A 20,289-nucleotide genomic window follows, 5' to 3' on the forward strand; every position below is an offset into this window, starting at 1 on the left:
TCTTGGTCACGCTTGGCTTTGCGTATGGCTGACTTGTAGGACTTTCTAGCTAGATGGATGGCAGTGGCATCCTTGGATTTAATAGCTTGGATTAGGCGCTTATTTAGGATCCGACACATTTTATTGAACCAGCGGTGCCTACCTATGGGTCTCTTGCCATCATGGGCTGGGGATACTAAGAAGTGGGCTGCGATATCCCTGAAACATGAGGTGTGGATTAAACTTATTTCCTGATAGGGGATTGCGGGACCCGCCTCTAAGTTCATTAATGTAGGCTTTAGGGTGTTATTGGCTGCGTTGATGAGTGCGGGCCGAGTCTCAATCTTGTCCCACCTTTAGGTGTTGTTTGTCTTTAGCCAGGCCGATACCCTCTGTTGCTGCTACTGAGGAGTTAATCATGGGCGAGAGGTCGCCCAAAGCTAACGTGGGAACAGAGAGAGGATTATGATCACTTTCAGTTCTTTCAACAATCGTCATATCGATGACTAGGGGCCATAATCTTATGTCGAATAGACAGTAGTTGATTCTGCTGGTGTGGTTGGTTTTGTTGAATGTGTGATGGCCTTTGGTGTCTGATTTGGTTCTGCCATTTAACACCTTGAGCCCAAATTCCATGGTCAGTGACTTAACTTGGACAGCAACCTGCGTCCATCTCTTGATGGGTGGAATGGACAGGGCGGGGATAGGCAAAGCTCGATCCTCCTCGTCTGTGGACCTGAGATCATCCCAGTCTAGAGGTTTGAATGTGACATTAAAGTCACCTGCCACAATGGTATTATGATGGCGGGGCAGTTTTGCAAAAGGGCTGCCAGGTCACAAATGGTTTTGGAGACTTGACCCCCCCGACCCCTCGGGTGTAGATATTGAAAACGTTCACAACAGTGTAAGGCCCAAATGATAAACGAAGACCTAACAGGTTGGGAGAGTCGGTGGGTAGCTGTAATATATGACAGTTAAGTGATGTTCTGATCCAAACGGTCAAGCCCCTGAAGGCCTACCTCTAGTACTAGGCATTGCAGGGATATGGAAGTTTGAATAGCCTGTTCGAAAAAGTGGATCGGTTGACCATGTCTCTTGAAGAAGACATATGTCATGTTCATCAATAAAAGAGGTGAAGGATGGAAGAGGGAGGATAGATTTGAAACCTGCCACGTTCCATGAGACAAGTCGTACCCCAGTGAGCGGTTGAGCTATCCTGTCTAGATGCCTGGTATTTGCATGATTAGCTGCCAGAGGTTGATTTTGGCAGGTGTGGTTGAGTCGGAAGAAGTGGATCGTTACCCATATTGGTCAGTGAGACCTGGGGTGAGTGGTGATGTTCCTCTAGTGGAGCTGGCCTGGCCCTGGTGGGGGAAGTGCTTGCAGGCTTAGCTATCGGTTCTTGATTTGGTGGGTAGTATTCCTGCAAGATGAAAGATGCAGTATTGTCATATTTGCACAGTGAACTGTCAAAGGACTTGGGGAATATATTGTGAATGGGAGAGAGAATACTTGCACTGGCAGTGTTAGGGATTGCAGCAGACCTGGGGGTGATTGATATTAGTTGGCTGCGTGGTATTTCAGCATAGGTTTTGGATGAAGCTTTAAGTCAATCGTTCTCGCCAAGGGTGGATACATTTTTTGCTGGGCAGTAGCTCGGACGTTCCCCGTATTGCGTAGGTGGTCTAGGGTATTTGAACTGGATGCGCAAATGTGCAGGTGGGCTTGTTCTTGCATCTAGGGCCACCAAATTGTCCACCAAGGTCCCATCCTTGATTGTCAGTTTTAAAATGTCAAAATGTGCTCCCGGATCTTGCTACATTGATTATGTCCTCGCGTATTACAGAGCGACAGCCTCTTACATGGCGAATCCAATGGATTGCCTTGTTTTTAATAGAGTCTGCCCCTTCCTTATGTATCGATGTGTTTAATTTGGGGACGTTGACCATTAGAACTACATTGCCTGATTGAGACCAATTATTGGCAGGCTGTGCAGAGTATTTTGGGGCAGTATTGCTCATGAGTTTGGGGATTTTGTGATGGTCGTCTAGTGTGTTTCCTGCGTCTAAACTGTTGTGCAAAGGAGGCTGGAGTAAGTTCTTAGTCTTAGCACCAACTGGGGCGAGGCTATCACGGCTGGGTGCTGAAAGAATGGGCAGATTCATCATGGGGCCTGGTAGGGTTGGGCTCTGGGTAAGGTTCATGGTGGTCGTGTCATTTGCAAGAGTTAACTGTTTTACTACTGCAATTAAGGAGTTAATCATGAGCTTTAGTTCTAGTACTTCCTTTTAAAAATCTTGTATGCATTGAATGTGCTGTGGGTTAATGCGAGTTGAGTATGTGCTTGCGGGTGCTAGCCCATTCACCCCGATACCTGGGTCGATGTCGTCATGTGATTCTGGGGAGTTAATTAGCGGGTTAAAGCTGTTGCTACACTGAATGAAATCGTTAGAGTTCAGTGGTAGCTCCTTCACTAGAGATGGAGCAGTGTGGGTGATAACATTCCTGCCCTCTCCCTGTCCTGTAGTGGCTGTGTCTTGTTGCCCGCGTTTCACGAAGATTTCAGCAATTTCCTTTGGGCCAACCCTCCTATTGGTTGGGGAGTGCTCCCCCCCAGTGCCGTTAGAATTATTTCCCTGAGGAGTAGTTAAAATGTCCTTGCATTCACCCAAAAGAGAGTCAATTCTGTCCATAACGCAGTTACTAGCTTCATGCTTGTGTCTTTTCCGCTTAGCTTTTAGCACAGCCCCTGCCTCTATTGCTTTCCTTTTACCCATCTGGAACGGTAATTGGTGATAAAACGTTCTATAGAGTATCAGTATAATGGTGCAACCTACGGGAGGGCAATAGCGCATAGAGCTAAAATCAATGGTGCCTACTTAAATAGTCAATGTTAGGGGGGTGGCCCAGCTCAGCCTCTTCCGGGCTCCGATGGGCGTGGACGAGCCTGCCCTTGGCTCGGGCTTCGCACACGCGCGTCCCGCGCGGTGAGGTGCCCCCACGCGCTTTATAGCGCTCGTTGGTGTCAAGTGGGTGCAGGTGAAGGTGAAAATGGCCGCCTCCTGGGGCCTCAAAGCAGCTTGGGATATGTAGTCCCTCTCAAGTCTTTTAGCGCGTCCCGCGCAGCAAGGTGCCCCCACGCACTTTATAGCGCTCGTTGGTGTCAAGTGGGTGCAGGTGCAGGTGAAAATGGCCACCTCCTGGGGCCTAAAAGCAGCTTGGGATATGTAGTCCCTCTCAAGTCTGTGCAATGGCAAACCGGAGGTTTATTGTCTTTCCTTCCTTCAAAAGTTGCTTCAACTGCTATTAACAATACTGTCAAAATAGGCCCAAAGCTTTTCCACAACACCATTGTCTAGATCCAGTTTTTTGGAGTTATTTCCAGTCAGTGCATGGCTTACCCAATCAAGTAGCACCTGTTCAAGTTCACTGTCCGATCTGTAACTGACTCACAGACAAAACCATCCCAATCCAAACCTTGAAGAGAACAGCTGTATGATAAGTAATTCAGATTTCACGACTGATGGAACCTGTTGAGCTGTTACAAGACATATCCGTCATGATGTTCTGCTCCGTGATGCCAACTTCCAGAAAGACGCAGCAGGGCCCATCAGATCCATTTGAGCTGCCCAGTATTTCCACAGCCCCTGAGTTCACTCCTCTCGGATCTCAGCGGACGTCCAGTCAACGCTCCTCGCCGCTGTAGGACGTCTGTAAGAAGGGTCTGCTCGCAGACAAGTGGTGTGCACTCGGCTCTTCCCTCAGTCAGCACACCGAACAGCAGGACCACCGCCTGCTCCCAGGGCAGCTACCGCCGCTTCTTGGTGCTTGCCACTGGGGGTAGCAAGGGATTCCTCCGACCAGGAGCCCCCCCTGCAAGGACTCAGCAGAGCTGGTCACCGGCACCGGCTCTGAAGAGAGGGACGCTGTGAAGATGGCGACCTCCGCAGTGCTAAGAGTACTCTGGATGAGAAAAGCCTATCTTTGCCGCCGCCTGGGGTGAGTGAGCCGAAGAGCTGCGACGGAGGCGGGAGGAGGCAGGCCTTGTTTTGCTATTCTGTGTTCCCCTAAGTCTCCCGATAAAAATGGTACCTCATTTGCGTGGGTAGGCCTAATGCTCGCGACAGGAAACGCAACATGGACACATCACATTTTTACATTGAAATCGGACATGTTTTTTGCAAAGTGCCTAGCTGCAGATTTTGGCCTCTAGCTCAGCCGGCACCTAAGGAAACCTACCAAACCTGCACATTTTTTAAAACAAGCCACCTAGGAGAATCCAAGATGGGGTGACTTGTGGGGCTCTGACCAGGTTCTGTTTGCAAACCTCACAATTTGGCCCAAAAAACTCTTTTTACTCTCATTTCGGTGACAGAAAGTTCTGGAATCTGAGAGAAGCCACAAATTTCCTTCCACCCAGCGTTCTCCCAAGTCTCCTGATAAAAATGGCACCTCACTTTTTGTGGGTAAGCCTACTGCCCCCGAAATGCCCCAAAACACTATCTGGACGCATCAAAATGATCAAATGCAAAACTACCTGCTTTTATGGGGGGAAAGAATGGGGTGTTTGGGGCACCTGCGTTTTGGTCCTGGGCTCAGCAGCCATCTAGGGAAACTTACCAAACCCAGACATTTCTGAAAACTAGACACCCAAGGGAGTCTAGGGAGGTGTGACTTGCGTGGATCCCCCAATGTTTTCTTACCCAGAGTCCTCAGCAAACCTCAAACTTTGCTAAAAAAAAAAAAAAAAAAAATCACATTTCCCTCACATTTCTGTGTAGGATCACTGCACCGGGACGAACTTCATACCACCCAACGTTCCCCTCAGTCTCCCGGTAAAAATGATACCTCACTTGTGTAGGTGGGCCAAGTGCTTGTGACAGGGAAGAGCCAAAAACATGTCGAAATTGAGCGGGAACCAAAGCGGGTCCAAAAGGGCAGTTTGAAAAAAAAAAGTGCAGCAGAACTTTTATCAGTGTAGATGAGACCGTGTTGGGTGGTAGGAAGTTGTGGATTCCTGCAGATTCTGGAAGGTTCCATCACAAAATTGTGGGAAAAATGTGTGATTTCCAGTAAAGTTGGAGGTTTACAGGGCATTGTGGGTAAGAAAATGGTGCGGGGTGCATGTGAAACACACCACCCTGGAATCACCCAGATGTCTAGTTTTCAGATGTGTCTAGGTCTTGTGGATTTTTCTACATGGCAGCGTCCCAAAGTCCATAAAGTGCAGCCCTCACCATTCCAAGTGGTATGATTTTGAGAGTTAGCCAAGCTCTCATGGCCCAAATGTAAAACTAAAACCCAAAATAATCAAATGTCCTCTTGCTTGCCATGGGATAAGATGTTTTAGTGCGCAGGGGAGAGCTGAAAGACTGTTACCCCCTTTAGTTGGGGTGGGGGCATACCCAGGCCCATACTGGTTGGAGGACACCCACCCCCACCCCCCATACCCCCCCCCCCGCCCCCAACTATTTTTTTTTTTTTTATATTCCCTGGCATCAAGTACACTTTCTGTGCCCCCCCCCCCCGGGGTGTGGATCAGGAGTAATTGCCCCATCTGAACAACTTTGGACCCATTTATTTAGGGTGGGGTGTATGGCCATACCCCCACCCTCTTATTTTGAAGAAAAAAAAAATCTTTCCTGGTCTCTGGTGGGCTTTCTGCCCCCTTGGAGGCAGATGGGCCTTCCAAAGATAGGCCCATCTTCCCTCAAAGGGGGCAGATACGGCCATCAGTAATGTGCCCCCATGGGGGGGAGACCCTTACCAAAGGGGCTGCCCCCCTAAAGAAAACACACACCCCAATCCCTGGTGCCTAAGTGGTTTCTGCCCCCCCCCCCTTGGAGGCAAATCGGCCTAATAGAAATATGCCGACCTGCCCCCAAGGGGAGCAGAAATGGCCTAAAATGAATTGCCCCCCCAGGGGAACGACTCTTGCCTAAGGGGTCACTCCCCTTGCGTGAAATTGACGCAAAAAAAAAAAAAAGATCGCTGGTGTCTAGTGCTTTCTAACCTAACAAAAATCGGCTGATCTGGCCCCAAAGGGGGCAGAAATTGTCTAAATACAATTTGCCCTCCCCCCCCTCCTCCAGGGGAGCGACCCTTGCCTAAGGGGTCACTCCCCACCTCTAAAAAACAAAAAAACAAAAACAACAAATTAAAAAAAAAGAAATGATAGAGGTTTCTACCCCCGTGGGGGCAGATCACCTAATAACAATAGGCCGATCTGCCCCCAGGTGGGGCAGAAAAGGCCTTGAAAAAAATTGCCCCCCTGGGGAGCGACTCTTGCCCAAGGGGTCGCTCACCTTATGCCAATTTCTGTTGTTAAATAAATCCCTGGTGTCTACTGGCCATTTCAGAAGCCATATCGCTTCACGAACCAGCTTCTGAAATGCTCTGAGAGACTTCAAAGGGATTGAAATTCCTTTCCTTCCCTTTGAAGCCTCTCAGGCCCCCATTACATGATCAGAAGAGAAATGCTTTGCATTTCTCTTCCAATCGAGCTGCAAGCTGATCTTCCAGTGTGAAGGGGAGATGGCCTCTGATGAGGTCAGCAAGCGATCGTGCGCTGATTTCATCAGACGTCACAATGAGCGGGGGGGGGGTTCAGAGGTGGAAGGGGAAGGGCTTCCCCTTCCATCCCTGCCTTGGGGGGTGGGAGAGAAGTCTAGCGCTCCCTCCGAGCTCATGTCCGAGGACGTAACGTCCAGAACGGGTTAAAATTTTTTTAAAAAGTGCACTTCACTACCAGGTGTGGGTGAGTATTACCTTACCTGGCAAATTATTTTTCTGCCCATTGTTCATCTTTTTGTTTTCTTAAGTCACCTGTGTATGTTTTCAAACCATGTCTTCCAGTTATGGTATTTCAAAGTCCATAGCACCCTTTCTTTGCACCAATAAAAAACATTTTTCTGTGTTGTGCATTAAAACTAACAAAGTCTCTATACCAGTTTCAAGTACAGATGTCTGGTATAAAGTACCTGTCTTGCTCTATCAAAATAATATTTGTAATGATTATTTGTTTTTCAATTTAATTTTTTATTGAAAGCATAAGGCCACCGTATTTAGGTGACAGCATGTTTTCTTTTATTTTTGTAGCATGTGCACGCAATACAAATTATTAAAATAAAAACACTACACTAGCTTACCAGAATTTTTTGTAATGCATGTGTCTCTTTCCGTGATTGAAAATCATGGTCCACAGCTGTTAGTTTTGGAATTAAATTTAGCTTTTCAATAAAGGAAATTAAACAGGGTTGACAGAGGTTCTCCATGAGTCCTCCCCCAAAATGAAAATAAGCTCTCCTCAATATAATTTAAATTCATAAGACCTCCATGTTAGCGGTCACACAGACCACCGTATTACAAGTCACAAAGCCAGGCCTACCAAAGGACAGCCAAATACCCGAAACCGCCTGGACTTGGGAGGGCGAAAAATAGGCGGTCCGATCACCGGAACCGCCAGCCCGTCAACCTACCACCGAACCTATTACAAGTCGAAAATTGGCCTGGCGGTACTCTAATGATTTTATCAACCATGACTCTTAACTCGTCAACTATGAAATGGGGGTTTCTGTGGTGAAAAGATGGAGGGAAGCAAGGTACAATATAAGGCTAGATTTTGTCATCAGCTTGAGCCTTATTACATACCAAAACCATGTCTACCAACTTTAAATACACGATGACACAGACAGACACTACAACATATCTTACACCAAGGTCCATCCTTTTACAATAGTCAGACATCTGGTGGCATGTTACACACGTATGTCAGTGTTGTGGCACAGGCACTGTGGCCTGCAATGATGTAACACATTGACAGCTACATAGAGGATATGCAGGATCCTTGTCAACATAATGTGATGGCAGAGGAAATGATTTGCACAGGATACACATGAAACCACTGGACCAACATACTAGGGCAAACGGTTCTATTGTTTAGCTCAGAACTCTCTCCCCTCCCACTGTCCAGGCAGCCTGGGCATGGGATTCCTACACCCCAGATCTGCAAACAACAGTACATGGATCAATCCATATCCACTTCACATGTCAGCCCAGCAACAGTCACCTGCCAATGACCAACTCTGAAATATCCACATGAGGATGGCATGGTGAAGTGACCTGCAAGGAAAAAGTGATAAACAAGGACTTTAGGCCTGTAACGGCAAACAAAAGACAGTAAACTCTTCTCAAGATACTGTAGTTTTCTCTGGCAATGCAATGTGCCCCAAACAAAGAAGATTCTCAAGAGAGTCACATCTTCAAGTTTGATGTAGCCAGCCAGCAAACCTTGGCTGTATGATGCATAGCATTAGATGCCCTGTCTCATGGTGACAGAGATATCCTTCTCCATGAATCTTGACCTCTACAACAGTACCCTATGCAGTCGCAGAAATCATAAAACATCACATACTTACAATCAAGTGAAGTACACGTTGATGAGATCAGCCCGCATGTCTCCACCTTCATCGTCATCACTGTCATCCTCAATTGGCATTTCAGGATTCTCACCCGGTGGCACTGCCAGCTCCCCCTCATCAGGGATGTATGGGATGTTTCTCCTCATGGCAAGGTTGTGGCGCATGCAGCAGGCCACAATGATTTTATAAGCTTTTGCAGGTGAGTAGACGAGGGATCCACCCGTCATGTCTATGCTGCAGTATCTTTCCTCCTGGAGCCTAAAAGCCTCTCCATTACACGCTGTGTCTTTCCATGTGCCCTTTTGAAGCGGGCTTCCCCTGGCATTGTTGGGTTCCTCACTGGTGTCAACAATCAGGGACAGTCTGGGTATGCAAAGTACCTGGTAAGGGAATGCGACACGTGCAATCATTAGCCCAGAGCATCGTCCCACTGGCAGCAGACATAGCATACAAACACACATGACATATGTTACTTACCAACGAGTCAGGCCCTCTCTGGGTACAGTTGTGTCATCAGCTGGGGAATAGCATTGTTCTGCATGATGAAGGCATCATGGACTGAACCCGGGGACCAGGCACATACTTGGGAAATGTAGAGGTCTGACAAACAAACTACCTGGCCTTGATGGAATGGAAGTTCTTCCTGTTCCGATGGACCCGCTCATTGCCATGCCGTGCAACCAAGGCTGTATGGGTACCATCAATGGCTCCCACAACATGTGGGATATGTGCTAAACTACACATGGGCAATATCCTCACGTTGAGAAAAACAGATGTAGCTGTCCATGTGTTTCGCAACATTGTTGCGAGAACATCCTTAAAGACCAGAATAAACATAGGCTGGGGCATCCCAGCAGTTCGAGCCACTGTAGTCTGGAAGGACCCTATGGCCAGGAAGTGCAACACTGACATGACTTGTGCAATTGGTGGTATGCTATTTGGATGATTGATGGCTGGCATCAGATCTGGCTCCAACTGACGACAGAGATTTATGATCGTCTGCCAATCCAGGCGGTAGATCTGAATCACTTCTGTCTGTTCTCCATGGCCTGCAAGTCTGCTAGCTGACGGTACATAGGAGGCCGTCTCCTCCCAGAGAAACTATGTAGGACAAAAGGAAGATATGGCCATCACTCATTGTGTGCCTTGCAATTTACATAATACATGTTATATACGAACTGTGAAGTCATGTGAGTCAGTGAAAACATGATACACAACACACACCAAGGCTAACAAAAGTACATCTGTATGACGTTACCCATTGCTTTTCAAAAAATTTGTTCAAATCATGTATCTTGACTGCAACATTATGTGCAACTAACTTCCAACTCTGTTTGTGAGTTAGTGCCCAAAATCATGGATTGCCCGTGGGTGAGAGGATGGTGACTGTACCCCCAAAATGTTTTAATATGTGCTTGATAACATAACAATATGATCACTAAAATGACTGACCTATATGACAGGACAAGGCCAGCACCCAAGATTCAGCCAGACAACATTTGTGAGGCATCCAAACTTAGCGTCTAATAGCAATGTATGCTTTTTAAATGGTGGCTGTCTGGCCTACTCCACTGGACATTCGGAACCATCCGTGATCGCCGGCAGAAGTTGTCATGGCGGTAGGAGGACGCTACCACGGTGGACACTGCCATTGGATAACATTGCTGTCTGTGGAGGTCTAGGGCGAATGGCAGTGTCCACTAGTGGTGACGGTCACATACGTGGTGGATGTGACTGCCATCTTCTGCTTAATCTCTCACTCGACTCCTGACACTGCTGCCAGCAAGACCGCCACTACCTGAGCTGCTGTGTTCCACTTCTGGGAACAATCATACCGCGTCTTTCAAGTGAAAGGGACACTGCTTTCTCACCAGAAGAGCTGGAGAAACTTGTGGAGGAGGGCCTACCCTTGTATGGACAGCTCTATGGTGCACCAGAGGGGCAGGGAAGGGCACCATGTGCACACTTTTCTCTGTACCTCTCCTTATCTTAGCTTTAGTTAGGCTAGGCTTAGGCCCAGTTTGGCAGATTGTGTCCTCAATGCCCTGTGGGTGCTGTCAGTGTGCATCAATGGTAGAGTCTATGGGCATTTACCTATGTCAAGTGACAGGTTTGGAGTCCTGAGGCAATGTGGTGAAACTGCATTGAATGGTTCCTGACCAACATGTGTTTGATGCACATGGCTGGGTGAGGTGTCATGACTGCCATCCCCAGGCAAATCTTGCCAGATGATGTAGAAAATGTGTGATCACATGTGGTTGCATGACAGCAGGAGGGGTGAATGCATGTCATATTGGTCAGTTGCTCTCAATTTGAACCCTTACTGTGTTTGCACATTGATCTCTGCCCACATCTGGCGTTGTTGGACTTTTGTTCTGAAGCCAGGAAATTACACACTATGTCCCTCAGCTCTGCACATAGACACCCATTGGTAATTTGCTGTGGGCTACATCATGTTCTGTGATTTATTGGATATGGTGTATTGTGTAGGTCTGTCTGCTCAGCCTGCAGAGAACGGGCCTTGTCAATTGTTACTTACTGCAAAACGTGAAATCTGGGCTGATATATGTTCCCTTTTGCACTGAAAGTGTGTCACTGTGACCACACCCTGTATCCCTGGACAGCGTGTGATGCTGCCAAATCATGCCCCACTGTCAATATGAAGCTTCTTGAGCCTGTGCCCACTGATTACTATGGAAATTGCATTAGGGGCATGGTGTTGATCTGTGACTGATGTGCTAATATCAACTCTCACATATCCTTGACAGGTCCCTCGATCCCACAGCCCTATTGTCTCTTTCATCCAGCTATTATGTGTCCTGTGTAGGCTCCTTGCATTCTGGGCATTGAAGAACTGCAAACTGTGTGTTTGTTTACTAATGTGCCATGATATTGCACTCTGTGGCTTGGCCATAAGTGGGACATGTACAATGCATGGCCAGGTTTCTCTTGCTACGGTTTTTGTGCACACATGTGGAAGTGTGTATATCAATGTTGATGTGTCTCATAGACCCACACCCCCTGAAGTAGCAGGTGCCTGCATCTGTACGCGCACATATCCACACATGGACAGGCTTGCCTCTTTGTTTGCTCTACATGTCGCTCCCTTCAATGTTGTCCGAGCACAATGGGACTGTCTGTAGGATGGCTGTGACCTGAAGGGACTGCAGCGGCTGACAATCAGAGGTAGTGGATGTTTGTGTGCATCGTTAGCTGTGTGGTGTACACTGTCATTTGCCACTTTCTGTGATGTGTTCCATCGTGTTCCAGGTCTTTGTCATGTGGTTAGCTCATGTCCCACACACAACAGGGCCTGATCTTGGGTGGTGTATAGCGCACCCTATTGGGGAGTGTTTGCAGTGAAGTCCCTGTATCCAAAGTCTGCTATGTGCCACAGGTGGACAGGGTGTTCAAGACAGGATGTTATTAGCTAGTTGCACTGTCATGTATGTGACTCAAACATTTTGTGTGGGACTTGTGGACATAAGGTCTTGTCTTCTCTTTTACATCCACACAGGTCAACACCCAGCAGAAGAAGGGGATTTGGCGAGACATTGCCAAGACGGTGGGGACCCTGAGGGTCCACAGCCGGCGGAGCGCCTACTGTCGAAAGAGGTGGGAGGGCCCGAGATGCTGCGCCCGGAAGAACATATAGGTCCAGCTGAGGCTGTCCTTCCTATGAGGATGGGGTGCCCAACCAACCATGACCCTCCTAATAGCCCACATTTTGGCGGTGGCCTACCCGGCCTTGGATGGGCGTTTGAGTGCAGCACGGCAATCACAAGATGGTGAATACAATGCCATTACATTATTGACCCTTTACCAGGTGATTGAGTGAGGGACAGAATGCTCCCCCTGACAATGTGGATTGTATCATGTGTCACAGATCATCTATGATCATTTTGCTGTAGACAGGCCATGTGTTCACAACTGTTGTGCTCATCCTTTTGGGTCTGGGACTTGGGACTGAACTGTGGGAACCCCTCAGTCCAATTGCACAGCAGGGAACACATATGACTGTTTAATGTTCAATTATTGTGCTTTAACTACCCTGCTAGGTGCTAGTTTCCACCAACAGATCACTCCTCCCAAACGTCACAGTACAAAGGTGGGTAGGATGTGGCTCACTGTCCTCTGCCATGTATCTGGGAATATAGCTAGGTTGAATTCTTTAAGCCAGGGGCACTTTCCTCCTTTGTATGTTGGGTGCTGATGTCTCACTGTGGTCTATGATGCATGGGTGTCCATCATAGCTGTGACATGACTTACATGGCAAAATCTTGACGGCTGTAGCAATGTACTTTCCCTTGGTAAGTAGGGAATGTGCTTTGTCATGGATGATGTCTCAAAGGTGTGGCCAACATACCAAAACAAACTTGTGTGCAAGTGCTCCATTTCCTCTAAGGCACATATGTATGCATTAGATGTAAGCTTGTGCTGCTAGCCATGCAGATGGAATGATGTCTGAAAACTCTCACACGTATGTCCATGAGGTCCTGTTGTCAGTATGATACTTCTGCAATGGCTGTCCATTCACTGTGATGCCCCAGACAGGACTGTGTCACCATCACATGTAGTCTAAAACATACATTCATGTTTTTGTCATGTGTAACTGCATTAGCTATGATGGACATGAAAGATTGGGATAGGGTGTTGATCAATCTTGATGTGGTATGCTGGTGTTTGGAAAATGTGCCCTGACTACTATGATGCATCATGGAATTACTTGCAGTGATGTTTGCATTACTTATGGTTGGAGTCAGGTATTCTTTCACAGGCGGATGCCATGCTGGTCATGTCTGATATGTGGGTAGTGATGTTGGTTCTCACTGTACAACAAATTGGTGTCCTCCTCTTAGTGATTGCAAGGTCTGTCTTCCTTGTTCCATCAAGGTAAAGTTGTCAACTTCAAACACACTCAAACGCTGACATGGAAATGAGTTTGAGACTTTGGTGGGGGTTACCCTGGGCCTTACAGGGCCATTCTTGTGTGTAATCTGGAGACATGTCTCCATGATGTTTTGGACCGGACTTCACTGTTGTCCCTTGCAACACTACATGTGGGACACGTCTGAATGACCTTGCTACTACCCCTTTGACTCAATTAGAGCTGTAATTTGTTGGGATGTGCCCATAGGGACATGGATGTTTCTATGTCACCTAAAGAAGGAATAGCATGTTGGTACCAGTGTTGTCTGCCTTTCTCTAGCAACATCTGTTTTTGTTGATTCAGGATATCAGTGCAAGGTAGATGTGTGCATAGGACTGTGTCTGTGTAATTGGTAGGGTACCTTACAATGGTATCCAATTGGTGGCTATTGGTTCACTGTGTGGTGCTGCATGTGGCACAGGTTTGGTGTGGAGTAGTCTATCTGTGGCATGGTTTGCATGGTAGCTAGACTTTTTCCTGCTATTGTAGTCATCTGAGACCAAGATTTACTCATGTGTTACCTTTGTAATTCAAGGTGGCATGCATGGTTTTGTGTTGGCAAATGGTGGTGCCACTTTGCTGACAATTCATGCGGGGGAGGGAGGAGCACTTGACATGATGGTATGTTTTGTGTCTCAGAGTTGAGATTGATGTGTTATGTACATATCATGAACCTTCTTCACTTTCTTTTGGCAGCATCAGCACCGGCAGGCAAAGGAGATGGGGCTGAGCCAAGTGGGGAAGCATCTGGCCACAGAATCTCAGGTCACACCACCACTGACACGAAGGGACTCAGTGGACCGGAGGGCAAGGGGAGTGTCACAGGGGAGACCAGATCAGCCTCTACATCCTCAGATTCCTCCTGCAGTGACCACTTCCTAGTGGGACCACCCCATTGGGGACCACACAAGTACCATCTCTGTCCGTCACCCCGTTCTATCACCGCCCTCTCTGTTGCCCCATATCCAGTTGCCCGTGCCCTCTCACCCAAGAGTGTGGGCGTCTCCTTTGTCGCTGGCACCTCTGCTCCAGCCTCTTTTAGCCCTGCTACCCTCAGTGAGGAGGCTTGTGACCACCTAAGAACCATCTCTGCGGGTCAGTCTGCCGTCGTGAATGCCATCCAGGGACTGACGAGACAACTCCAGCAGACAAGCGTGTTCCTGGAGGGCACAATGGTTGGCCTACAGAGATCTTTTCAGGCTCTGGCCTCCACAATGACAGCAGCCAATCATCCCTTGTCTATCGTTTCCACCCCCCCCCACACACACACACACACACACACACCTTCCTCTTCCCAGTCCAAATCCCCCCTTCCCCGACCCAGCCAAAGCACACAGACAGACTTGCATTTATCCACCTGAATAGACAAGGGAAGCGTAGACAAACACAAGCACTACAAGACACACCACCAGCACGCACACAAAGAACATCCACCTGCAGACACAGCAACAGTCACGACTTGCCCTGACATCTTTCCAACCCCAGCGTCACACACACACACACACACACATCTGGCACACCTAAATACACCAAATCAATAATCACTGATATAGCAACCACACCCATCCTACCCTGAAACACCACCCCAGCGGACCATCAGACATACACCTCAGTCACCATCCCCGCAGACACCACAACTAAAGGCACACCTACTTGCAGCACATCAAAGATACTTGCAGTCATCCCCCCAACAGACACCCACCCACCCACCACAGTACCCCCAGCACCTCCAACCCCCTCACCCCAAGACACAAACGCCCTCACTCACCCAACAGACACCCATCACACACAAGCACACCTCCCACAAACCTGCACCAAAGACATCCACACCTACACGTCAGACATCCATTTCCGCAACCTCAAAATCCCAACCCCCCTTCTAATGACCGTCTCCGTGTGTCTAAAACACTTTTCCTTTGTGACACTGACCTAACCTCTGTTCGCCCCACCCCTGTGACATCCCTAAAAGGACAGGTACCCTCCCCAAAGGCCATCCTTTCCACTTCCATGGCTTCCCCTGCAATCACCCATGCCCTTTCTCCCGCCAGGAAGAAGCCTACCCCTTCCAAGAAGGGTCCACCCCACGCCAAAACCCAACTCAAACCCATCCCTCCCAAGCCCAAACCAAACATCCTCTTCCATGCCCCCTCCCCCGATAATCCCTAAGGTGCATGCCTACCCCCTTGATGCCTCTACCTGTGGAGGTTACATGGCTGTCAGGAGTTGAACTAGGGCCCAATATGGTGCCTTTTGGGCTACATACTTTGACTGGCCTATGGCCTTGGACAAAAACTCTTAATAGACTTATTTATTATTAAAGCCAACCAGTTATATTTTTTGGATACACCTTTTTCCTGCATTTCCTTCCCTAGGTTTCTGTTGTTCCAGGCTTACATTGGTTGTGTGCCTGTAGTTGTGTGTGCTTGTGCTGCTTGCTGCTCCATGTTGGTTTTCTTTTGCAGCTTGTCAGTTTGTGTGCAGTGCTGTTAACCCCCAAGGTTAGGGTGTGTGTTGTGTGATGGGTAGGTGTATATAGCTGAAATGTTGGTGTCATGGCATTGCATTGTATTTGTAGTGGTATGTGTTTCTTTTTGTGATGTGCGATGTGGGCATGTATGGTGTATGACTTGCCCCCTGATATGGCTATTGTCTACATGTGGGGAGTGTGTGTGTTCTTGAGTTTTGTTAGTGCAGACATGGAGTGTGTTGAGTTGTGGTAGTGTGCTTTGCATTTGTGTGTGCATGTGCCTATTTATGTGTGGCCCTCTGAGATGGTTAGTGTAAGGGTATGTCCTATGGAGTGTGAGTTGTGTGTGCTTTGTTGCCTTGCCCTTCACCCATTGTGTGACTGTGCATGACAAGTGATGTTGGTATTGCTTGTACCTGGGATCCAATTGTGGTCAATTCTTGTGCACATGGCTTCGTTCAACATATGTGGCCCAGTATAGCCTCCTATGTGTGGTCCTGCTGCTTCCATCGCAGCTGTGCACGTCTTGTTGTGGTAGTGTATTTTGTATCATTTGTCTATGTGTCTCTGTGTGTACTGTGCATGCCATTGTGCTTCGATTGTGCGTGTGTGATGTGTGTGTTGATTGCAGGGATGTTTGATGGTGGTGTCATGTGTTCCATGGCACATGGATGTATATGTGGGTTGTATGTATGGGCAGTCCCTGGTCAGTGTTAAGAGTGTGGAATTAACGTGTATGTGTGTAGTAGTTATGTTGTGTTTGCTATGTGTGTGTATGTTGTGTGGCCTTCAGTGTCCCTGAGCCTGTGCTGCGTACCCATTTGTAGATGTGTAGTATTGCAGTGCAGTGTGTGTGTGCGTGGTGGCTGAAGTGTGTTTGCTGTGAATGGGTGGGTGTCCTCATTGCGGTATGTGAGTGTGCGTGCCTAGAATGATAGGTGTAGATGCCCCCCCCCTTCCAGATTGTGTTTGCTGGCGCAGAGTAATGATTTGAAAGGGTTAATGTTACAGGTAGGTGTGTGTACTTACGGTTGGTGTCGCTCACGTTGGCTTTGATTTAGTTGTCTTTCGGCATGCATCGGCATGACGTTGAGGAATGGCGATGGATGTGTATGGCTCTCTGCAGGTGAGTGTCTCCATTTATGCTGTTTTTTTTCCGCCTCCTGATACGCGGGGGTTGGGCCGCTTCGGTCACATTGGTGGTGTACAACCTCCTAATAGGCCCGTCGGAAACATGATCTCCGCCAGCCCCAACAGGGTGGCCAGACCGCCAAACTCGTAGTCAGCCCCTAAGTAATTTGCTCAGAATCACAGGATGTTGAGCCTTCCTCTGAGACTCAGCCCGGTACCCCAGCTTCAAAGTCAGCCACGCTAGCTGTTATGTCATATCTTCTCTCAACACAATATAAACATGAAAACTGCACAGTTTCTTATTTTGTAGGTGTCAGGGATGGATAATGTTTGCATTTCTCTTTCTACACCTCCCTTGCCAACTTTTACTGCTCTTTTGTGTGTGAAAAATATTGTGGATAGAGATTGTTTTCATGTCACGCCTCCCTCGCCATCTTTTACTGCTCCTTCATGCCTCCTAAACAGAAGATAAATTTGGTCTGAGCGGAGCTCCGCCTGCCTTCGCTTTCATACTTTTGTTTTCTTTTTTCTAACACTGAAACGTCATTCCCTACTAACACAAAGTGGAAGTTGTCTGGGAGTCCATTCTAAAGGGGCAGGAGTATGCTTCCTTGTGTAAAACCAGAAAAAGTGAGGGTCTTGAGGATCTACGAAAAAGTAGCAGGATCATCTTGAGAGTTGAAGACATAATGATAACATGGGGTGGGCCAATTCGGTATTGTGCAGTTACGGCAACAACATGTCAAGCACTTTCTCTCCCACTCTCACGTGCAGATTACTCGCCTGGCTAGGCTCTATGCCAGGACCCTGATTGGTGCCTTTTGACCATTAGAGCCTTCTAGAGCAGGGAAGGGGATTATGAGGGGCACTACCTGTTGATAATTTTGGCCTCTTCCAGCTTGGTAGGAGTAGGTACAATTTGGGCCTTTAAAATATTGTTTAGTGTCTACTCAGGTGAACAAGCTGTGTCCTCTTCCACTTCTTCCCTTGTTCATGAGATATACATGTACAGCAGTAGGCACTATCCCTGCCTTTAAAAAATGCATGGCTACTGCACAGGTAAACAATTTCAATTAGAGTCCATTTGGCATTATTTTACTTATTTGGCACCAGTTCTACTATTCATATTTTACCCAACCGATTGAGCCTTCTCCGATTACCCACCTATTGATGTAAATGCACACAGCACCCTGCTGCTCAGCTATGTTGGTATTCTGATGCTGCCTATATGTTGTAGTCATAACTGTAATAATATTTTGTTTGCCTTACTCCCATATCATCGCCTCCATTATACCTCTAGGCAATGTGCCCAAAGTCACGATAAGAGCAGCTCTCTGGTCATTAACACACAACACCAAAACACTTCCCACATAGGATCACAGCAAATACAGCATTCTACCAAGCGCGTCCTGTCCCCAAAGTACGCAGAGCAAAATTCACCCTGCATCCTATCTCCTGACGTACATAGCAAGGGTTTCTGTTTGCTTTCTTTTATTTCTCTTTACAAGCAGAAACGGTTCAGGTATCCCATCAGATATTGTTCAGGGGACACCATTGGAAAGGATTTCTCTATCAAACAAAGTGACCAGGACATTTCAGTTAAATGTTTGTATTCATCATGGATATCTATGGTTACAAAACATTCCCACCCTGCACCACAACACAAACTGTGATGGACAGAAACAGCCAATTGGCCAATTAGTAAAGTATTTGTCTGTGTTGTAACAGAGGCTGAACACAATCTAGCACTATCAAATGTGGACCCAGGAAACAACACTTGTTATTGGCACATACCCATCATAAGAAAGACAAGCTAACAAGATATATACTGCTAGATAGACTTTGTCACAGTATCAGCAGCCATTAGAGTGGTGCGCTTGATGCAGCAGGTCCCATCTTTTTCCAGATTTTGCAAGTGTGCATGCCCACACTTCCTACCAGTAATGCACTTTCTACTTATCAGCAAAAATACACACTTGCCTCTCCTTAGGTATTTCCTTCTTCCAGCCCCATTCCTACTAGCACTGCTAAGAGGTCTGTCACAGGCCACACCCCAAGTACGTCTTTGAAGTATTTTTTGGCTTATCATGCCCAACTGATGATCATGCACATCATCTGTCCCTGTCCCACTACATTTTAATAATACAAAAGCCACTGAAACTTTACGATACTCTAAGCCTCCCAGTTGGATGACCAAATGTAAATAATATTTTCAGTGTTTATGATAAAAAGTGTTTTCAGTTTCTGTGATTGTAAGCTAAAAGGCACTTAGATATGAAACACAAATGTTCTACTGCTGTGAGACACGCAGCAATTATTCCACTTACCCCACATAAAGACTGATATGCCTACGTATAATGAATACTTTACTTTAAACTAAAATAGACGACAATGCATAGGTCAAATTATTTTTAGGCTGTACAATTTACGATCAGAATAAAAACATAATGAGTGATACTTAATATTTTTTTTAAAAGGCATGATTTTTCCAGCAATAGACATCCCGTGGCTTAGCTTTCTAACACTCACATTCTTTACAACAAGGGTAAATATTTTACCTGTAAGATATAATCTCCTTCAAATGATTTGTAAGCAGTTTTCCACCCACGTTGATCCTAAAAATGAATGGGTAGAAAGTAGGTGGTTAGTACTCTGAGAAAACTGCCAATGTGTGACCCTGTGAGCAACCACCACCTTGCAACAAACACAGGTCCAAGTGACCTAAAGTATTTACTGGCCACAAGCTCTGGGATTCAGTAAATCAGTCACTGTGTTTTTGAATGTCCTGAACCCATTTAGTAATAGTGTAAGAGGTTAATGAATTGCTTAATGGGTTTAGGAAAACATACTGAAACAGTGTTTGCAAGGGGCGTCGTTATTAGGACGTCCCTTCCAAATACTGATTTCTTATTGTCAGTATTAATGTTTTGAAATCACAATCAGATTGGGACTATTATATATATATATATATATATATATATATATATATATAAAATGATTACCAACAATCCTCCTGTTACATGCAGAGAGTTCCCGGACACCACTTGGAGGTAGCCTTGATCACGTAACGTTAGTGGTGTCCGGGAACTCTCTGCATGTAACAGGAGGATTGTTGGTAATAATATGTGAATGGCTAGGTCCACGCCTGTACCTCTACTGAAATAGCAGCCTCGGATGTCTGGCAACGTTGGCGTTATATATATATATATACACACACACACACACACACACACACACACACACCACTATATATATATATATATATTTTTTTTTTTGCTGGCCGCAGCAGGCCATCATCCCTGTGAAAGCAACAAATCGTAGTGGGTCATTATTTGTGACTTCTCATTAATATGCATGCAGTA

General features: G+C 46.8%; 1 protein-coding gene across 1 annotated transcript in view; it reads right to left on the bottom strand.

The window, feature by feature from the left end:
* ACTR6 (actin related protein 6) overlaps positions 1-20,289 on the bottom strand; it is a 274,936-nt gene that overhangs the window by 132,612 nt on the left and 122,035 nt on the right. Inside the window, exon 6 of the mRNA XM_069239039.1 lies at positions 19,486-19,542. Coding sequence (XP_069095140.1) covers positions 19,486-19,542 — 57 coding nt within the window. The remainder of the gene's footprint in view (positions 1-19,485; positions 19,543-20,289) is intronic.

This window comes from Pleurodeles waltl, chromosome 6 (genome assembly GCF_031143425.1).
Source record: "Pleurodeles waltl isolate 20211129_DDA chromosome 6, aPleWal1.hap1.20221129, whole genome shotgun sequence".
NCBI classification, from domain to species: domain Eukaryota; kingdom Metazoa; phylum Chordata; class Amphibia; order Caudata; family Salamandridae; genus Pleurodeles; species Pleurodeles waltl.